The following is an 8428-nucleotide window of genomic DNA, read 5'->3' on the forward strand; positions in this document are numbered from 1 at the left end:
GTGGCTATTTGTGCAATAATTGAAACTTAGTACAAATGCAAATGATAAAATTAAGCTACAAAAATTATTATAAAACTACTGGTGATGCAATCAGCGATGTTTTTATAAATAAAATACTGGGAGAAATTAATTAAAATATTTTAAAATGCATAAATTGTATAAAAAATACTAATTGATGCCAATGCATAGTTTTTGAAAATATTATGAAAAAATTGGGTATCAACAGTAATGTTATTTTATTTTTGAATAAATTCCATTTTCTTCTTTAGAGCCATATTATGTTCCTTCATTTTTCATATTTCTTAAAAGATGTCATTCATTTCCTTTTTCGATCATACTGTTAAAAATTCTATTTATCTGGGTTTTTTTTATAAATGATGGTCGTGCCGAGTTAATTTGTGACCCTCCTTAACTATTTTACCAGGTGTCACTCGATAAAAAAGTGATAGAGAGAGAATGAGTGACCTCTCACTACAACAACAACCCATTCCCCACAACCATATTCCTCCAAAACCACCTGACAAATTCAACTCAACACCAATAAACGCCCCATCATACAAGGAAACTCTCCTAAAGGAGGAGTTCATCATCAACAATAATGACAACCTAATAACTGATAAATCGACTTCCCAGGCTATGGAGATACCACAAACAGAAATGGACGTCACAGAACCAATGAAGAAAGCTACTACCTTGAAGCAAATAAATCTAACAGCTGAGGACATTAACCGTATGTACAGCCCTTGGAAGTTCTCAATTATCATTAAGCTCATAAGCAAAAGACTGGTGCATCACTACCTCAAAAAAAAACTACAAGACCTATGGAAAATCAATGAGAATCTCCCTCTCATTGATCTTGGAGAGGACTACTATACAGTTAAGCTAGCCAAGGAAGAAAACATGATCAAAATTCTACATAACGGGCCTTGGTTTGTTAATGGTTTTTTTCTCTCTACTCAAAAATGGGTACCTAATTTTGTAGCAAAAAAAGCTTGCCAAAGCTTTACAGCTATATGGGTTCGTCTGCCCCAATTACCCACGGAGTTCTACGATGGAATCATCCTATCAAGAATTGGAAACTCCATTGGAAAATTACTCAAAGTTGACGCATGCACCTCAGCTACATTGAGGGGACGATATGCTAGATTATGTGTAGAGCTACCCCTAGACCAACCAGTGCAAAATTTTATCCTAATAGGGGATTGTATACGAGGGAAATGACATTCTATGCAAATTATGTGGCAAGCTAGGACACACAAGCCTGCGCTGCCAAAATAACAGTCCACCAATCACAACCATGGGAGACAATAAAGTCATGGATTCACCAATCCAAAGCAAGGAGAAGGAAGGGGAATGGATGACAGTTTCTTTCCCTAGGAGAGGTAAGGTAAAGATAGCCAATGAACGTGCCCACAAACCTGGTGCAAATCTCTCACCAGGTATTAATTTCTGTTTGTTTGATGCAACGTCAGGTAAGTATCTCAATACTCAACACTTAAGTTATGTCAATAAACAGCTTTTAATCAAGCCTTCTAACACTCAACCTAATGAGATAAAATCTGGCGTTAACAACGAAAAAAATCACTTCCCTAATGACCAAATGCTAGAACAAAATGATGAAGGTGCAAGTAGTCTAACAAAACCAGGAAAACAGCACATGGTTTTGGAAAATTCAGAAAAAAAAATATAAAATCTATTATTTTGCATGAGAAGCAAGCTGCTGGCCAAGTGACAAATGTCACAAACGTGGCACAATTTCCAGTCACAATTAGTGCTAACAATAACTTGCTTAATGAAATGGAAATGGATATAAGTACTAATGCAACCAATCAGAAAGCAAAAGAAGCAATCAACAAACCTATAAAACCTACTAACCTAATTAATAACCATGATAATACTAATTGCATGCATGCATGCCCCAACCCCCACGACCAATCAAACGAGAAACACTTGGAGGACAAGTGTGGACAAGTGGCTAGGGACATATCTATGCAAGATATGGATATAAACTACACGCATAACTCTGCCAACAATATGCAAATAGAGTCAATCATTAGGGATCCCCCCAATCCCCTTAATACCACCCTTCCTATAAACACCATAACTCCAAAAGATGGCCAGAACTCCACTCACTCTAAGAAGGAGATACCGTTTACTACAACTTATACACATGTCTCGCAACTCCAATATGAACAATCTACCAAATCTACCACCCCAACTCCAACCAAATCCAGTGATCTATGCACAACCACCAAGTCCATCAAATCACATTCCACAATCATGGATAGAACTAGGGCTACGGGGTCATGCAGTGACCTTCAATATGGAGATCAATGGGCAGGAATCAATATTGATAATCCAAAATACCCACTTCTTAGCCCAACTGATCTCAGAAGGGATGAATCTAGCCATGAACAATTATGTCAATCAAATGTGGATGAACAATATCCTACAACCTTTAGCTCCATCAATGAATCCAAACCTTGTGAACAACATGCAACAAATGTGGAATATCCCTCACCACCCAAACCAACAGATTCTCCAAAATCCACTACTAAACCTACCTTTTTTTTGCTCCGGAGGACCTCATGATACTAAACCCAGTATTCACACAATGGAATGCCCAGGCAGTACCCAACCAACAAGACCCACAACCAGATCCAATGGACGAGCAAGCACCACCACTGAACATGCCAAACCAACAAGGAATTCAAGAGGAAGGAGAGGAGCTGGAAAACCTACCACACTTAGGGGAGCCGGCAGTAACCTTTTCAAGCCTAAACGAAGTAAAAATACTAATATTCAGGGAGATGCTAGACAGGAAATCTATCTTCAGTTGCCCAGCGACACTGTTCAAATGCTCGCTGGACATTCGACCACCACAGGACCCAACTGTGGGGAAGAATGTGGTGATCATGGTCCCCTCTCTAAGGGTGATGCAGAATAACAACCCCCCCAACAATAACCCCATGTATCAACCAAACAATATTGTAGTCTGGAATGTGAGAGGTGCTAATAATGCAAACTTCACTAGGAACTTTAGAGAGCTAATGGATACCCATAGTCCTTGTTTGGTTGCACTCCTAGAAACTAAAATGGAAAGCTATATTTCAATCTTGGAGGCTTTTAGCTTTACAGAAATGATCGAGGTTCCTTCAGTAGGGCAGAGTGGTGGCTTTGTTATCCTGTGGAACAACGAAGTGGTAACTGTCAACAACTTCACTAGGAATGGGCAGGCTATTCATGCAATGATCGAGGTAAAACCAAAAGCCTTAACTTGGTTATTTAGTGCAATTTATGCTAGCAATGATGTTTATAATAGATACATGTTATGGGATAACCTTAGAACTATTTATGACAAGTATAAAGGACCTTGGTTGTTAGGAGGGGATTTCAACGAGTTGATTAACACATCTGATAAGTTCGGGGGTAGAAAAATTAACCAAAAGAGAGCTAAATCATTGATAAGTTGTCTAGATTATTGTAATCTAGTAGACTTAGGATTTAAGGGATGTAAGTATATATGGTCTAACAATCGTAAGAAAAAAAAAGGGCTTGATCATGGAAAGATTAGATAGGATTTACTCTAATGATAGTTGGTTGCAAGCCTATACAAATGTTACCATAATTCACCTCCCAAAAGTGCACTCGGATCACAACCCTATTCTTGTTAACCTTAATAATAGAATAAATTCAGTTAGGGATAGGCCATTCCGTCTAGAAACTTATTGGTGTACGCATCCGGATTTTAACCGGCTCGTCTCAAATAACTGGGAAAATAAAGATCTACTAGGGGGTAATGAAAGCTTCAAGGATAAAGTGATAGAATGGAAAAACCAAACGTTTGGTAATATATTTTCTAGAAAAAGGAAGTTGTTAAAAAGGTTAGATGGGATCCAAAATTCTATAAACTATCAGACTAGTAAATTCCTCCAAGACCTGGAAAATAAGCTTGTTGATGAGCATAACACTATCCTAAAATTGGAAGAAGATTATTGGAAAATTAGGTCTAGAGTTAATTGGTTGAACGAAGGGGATGCCAATACTAAGTTTTTTCATATAAAAGCTACTAATAGGAGACGGAGGAATAATGTTGTTTTCTTCAAAGATGACTCAGGAAATTGGATTGAAGACCCGACCTCCATAATGGAACATGTCACAAATTATTTTAAGCAATTATTCACAACTTCTCATAACAAGACTAATCTTATTAATGATAACGCCACAAATCTTGTAAAATGCGACCTATCAATCCTGGATAGGCCCCTTACCAATCAAGAAATCAGAAGATCAGTGTTTTCCTTTAAGCCCTACAAGGCACTGGGGCCTGATTGCCTTCATCCATTTTTTTCCAAAAATTCTGGCATATTTTAGGAAGCAAGGTTATAAATCTATTCCATACCGTCTTTAACACCTCAAAAATACCTCCGGAGGTGAACCAAACGTATATTTGCCTAATTCCAAAAATCAATAATGCTAACACACTCAAGAACTTTAGACCTATAAGTTTGTGCAATATGATTTACAAGATTATCATCAAAATAATTGCAAACAGGGTCAGGCCTTTTCTTAATCAATTAATCAATATAGAACAAGCCAGCTTCATAAAAGGAAGGAGAGCAAGTGACAATGCTATCGTAATACAAGAAGTCATTAGGAACTTTAATCGTTTCAAAGGCAAAGAAAAAATGATCCTGAAGCTTGATCTAGAAAAAAACGTTCGATAAACTGGAATGGTCATATATTTATCGAACACTAAAAATTTTTAATTTCCCCAGGAACATTAGTAATCTAATTCTCAACTGTGTTACCACGAGCTCAATTTCAATCCTTGTCAATGGTAACAAAACCAATGAATTCACACCCACTAGGGGGATTAGACAAGGGGACCTTTTGTCCGCATATCTATTCATACTATGCATGGATATGCTTTCAAAAAACATCAACCATGAAGTAGATATTAGGAATTGGGTGCCTATTAAAATAAATCCTAAGACACCACCTCTCTCGCACTTATTTTTTGCAGATGACATGACATTAATGGGTGAGGCTAATTAAAAAACTCTTAGGACTATTACAAAATGCATGGATGATTTTAGCAGATTATCTAGCCTAGTAATTAATAAGCTAAGTCCAAAATAGTCATGTCTAGAAATTGTACAAGTCAAACTAGAAAATGGTTGCTACCACACTTGGGATTATTGTTAGTAATACATTTGGAAGCTACTTGGATTTTCCAATACTTAATAACATCCCTAGGCATAAGGATTACCAACCTCAACTAGACAAGATGAGGGCTAGATTAAATAATTGGAACGCCAAGTGGCTAAGTATGGCAGGGAGGTGCACACTAATAAAATCTACCCTACTTTGCCTAACCACCTAATGCAAATAAGTCTGCTTCCCAGCAAAACTCTTCGAGAGATAGACAAAATTCAGAGGGACTTCCTTTGGGGTACTACAAGGGAAAAAAAGAAAATTCACTTAATTGGATGGGAAACAGTCACCAAAAATAAATCAAATGGTGGACTAGGTATTAAGAAGGCCAATTCTAAAAATCAGGCACTACTGATAGGTTTGGCATGGAGAATTCTCACTAATACCAACTCTCTATGGGCTAAGGTGTTAATTAGTATCTATGGAAAACGAAAAAGAACCACTGGTTCATCGATTACATGGAAAAGTTTAATAATTTGATGGAGTATTTGCAATAAAGGCATTAGATGGCAGTAGATAATCAGTCCCGTATGAACATATGGGATACAAACTGAATTCCTAATTTCAATTACTTACGAAGTAGCATTTCGGGACCTTTTAATAAAGGGGAGGAAACACTACGTATAAAAGATATATGTGGTAGACAAGGGTGGAACTTAGGGAAATTATCCTTCAATCTACCCAACACCATTACAAACTGCATAAATACTATCAATTGTACCCCACATATAGCTAACCAAACATTACTGAATTGGAGTCTTAATCCCAGTGGCACGTTTACAACTTCCTCTACCTATAAGCTAATAGATAGTAACAATCCAAACTCAAACTCTACCAATTGGATTTGGGAGTTACAGTGTCCCAGCAAGATTATAATGTTCATCTGGAAACTCTTCCATATGAAATTACCCACTAGGAGCTACCTTGCCAAGATAGGCATCAATATAGATCCAATGTGTCCTATATGTAAAAATAAAACTGAGTCTATATACCACATTTTCTGGGAATGCCCCATAGCTAGGACATTATGGCAAAACCTAGGGGTAACCATTAATAATAACGGAGGCACAAATGAATGGTTGATCTCCTTAATTAACACATCTCCAAGAATTGTTTTAAGATATATGACTTGGCAACAATTGTTTTCTTTTGCATTATGGGGGATTTGGAATAATAGAAATCATAACAACGTTAACAACCAAACGGCCCCTATAAATTTGGAAAAAATAATGGCCTACACAAATGAATACTCTTTTTTATCAAATAAAAACCCTTTTGACAACAAGGTTATGCGATTCAAGGTCAAATAGGAAAGACCAACAAAAGGATGGCTCAAGGCAAACATTGATGGAGCTTTCAACAACATCAACATGGAAGGGGGGATTAGTGGAGTTGTTCGTGATTCCAAAGAAAGGTGGAACACAGCATTTTCAATGAAAGTCCATGCAATCTCACCAATGCAGACGGAACTCCAAGCCCTTATGCATGCACTGCAAATAATCATTAGGGAACATATGTTCCCTATAGAAGTTGAAACTGATGCCACGGAGATCATTAGCATTATCAACAAAGATTACTCTACTAACAATGAGTTATGTCATATATGCAGGTTATTGGTGGAGGAGGCATCCAGGAAGGGAAGGATATTATTCAAGCATAGCTTCAGAGAAGGAAATATGGTGGCACATATTTTGGCAAAAGAAGCATTACGGAGAACTAGCTTTAATAGGTTATGTACTTTTTGTAAGCCACCTGATTTTGTTATGGATGTATATGATAAATATCGGGAAGGATATGTGTATGCTAGATCTTGTTCTAGCAAACACTGTGAAACCTTGATCACATTAGGGAACAATAGTGCCCTACAAGGCGTAATGTTAGGTTATGATGATGCATGTACTAAGGACAATATTAGGAGGTCTTAGCCTCCTATATTAAATATATATATATATATATATATATATATATATATATATATATATATATATTTAAGTATGACTTCTATTTCAAAAAAAAAACTATTTTACCAGGTATCTGCAATTGGTCAATCCTACCCGCCAATAGTTGAACAAATGAGAAGAAATTATTTAATACTATTTTTTATTCTGCTGAAATTTAAGCCTTAGACCTAATTCCATTTTATGATTATTTTTAAATGATGATCATGAAATCTCAAAAGTACAAAAGAGCCATACCCTTCTAAATGCAGTATTTACTAGTATTTCTTTTACTTCCCAATGAGAGTAGATAAAACATTCCAATTAAAAATTACAAACACCAAATTTATACAGTACTTTTTATGTTTCAACCGATGGTTAGACTTCTTAATCCTTACATGCCAAAAGGAATAAATAAACATTCCAAGTCTAAATCCTAACATTGCCCAAAGTAACAGGCAAACATTTCAAAAAGTTAATAGAATCAAAATAAAAAGACAACTAAGTAAAGCAACCGATAATATTTCAGTATAATAAATTAATATAAACGTGTTCTAGTTTTATCTTAATGTCCATATTATGTAGAATTAATAATATTTTAAATTAAGCTCGATAACTGTTTTTTCTTGTTCAAGTGGTTAATCAACCACTCATGACACTACTAAAAAATAGCAAATTTGCGACTGAATTAAATCGGTCGCAATTTTCGACCGAATAGATCGGAAACTTTTGTTAAAAATACATGTTAATTATTTTGTTTATTTTTTGGCTCAAAATTGCAATTGATTCAGTCGCTCAATTACGCGGAAAATACCGCAAAAATATTTTTTATGGTTTGCAACTGAATCAGTCGCAAAAAGTAAAATTAAAAAAAGAATTAAATTAAATGTTTCGACTTATTTGGTCAAAATCTACAATAAAAAAGAGGTCTGACTGATCAACGGGATTTGCGACCAAATCAGTCGCAATTTGAAAATTCAAATTTCAAAATTGCGACTGATTCGGTCGCAAATCTATATTAAATTATAGCCCTAGCCCGTTATTTCTTCTTTCTTCTTTCTTCTATAGTTTTTTCCCCTCTTCTCCCCTTTCCTTTTCTGCCCCCACCCGCTATTTTTCTTGATTTTTTCCTCTAATCTAACCATATGAAGTATGATTTTCCTCTCTATCACTCTCCCTCTCCCTCACCCTCTCCATTTCCCCGTCCAGCCGCCCCCCCTCCCCCAAATTTTTTGTTCCCAAGTTGTTTAACTCGTTTTTGGTGCAGGATCCGG

At 36.2% G+C, this 8428-nt stretch overlaps 1 protein-coding gene across 1 annotated transcript; it reads left to right on the forward strand.

Moving 5' to 3' along the window:
* On the forward strand, positions 457–1221 carry LOC109230234. The gene has a single exon (XM_019395756.1). The coding sequence runs from the start codon at positions 457–459 to the stop codon at positions 1219–1221; it is 765 nt and encodes a 254-aa protein (XP_019251301.1).

The sequence above is a fragment of the Nicotiana attenuata genome, chromosome 7, assembly GCF_001879085.1.
Source record: "Nicotiana attenuata strain UT chromosome 7, NIATTr2, whole genome shotgun sequence".
In the NCBI taxonomy this organism is placed as follows: Eukaryota; Viridiplantae; Streptophyta; class Magnoliopsida; order Solanales; family Solanaceae; genus Nicotiana; species Nicotiana attenuata.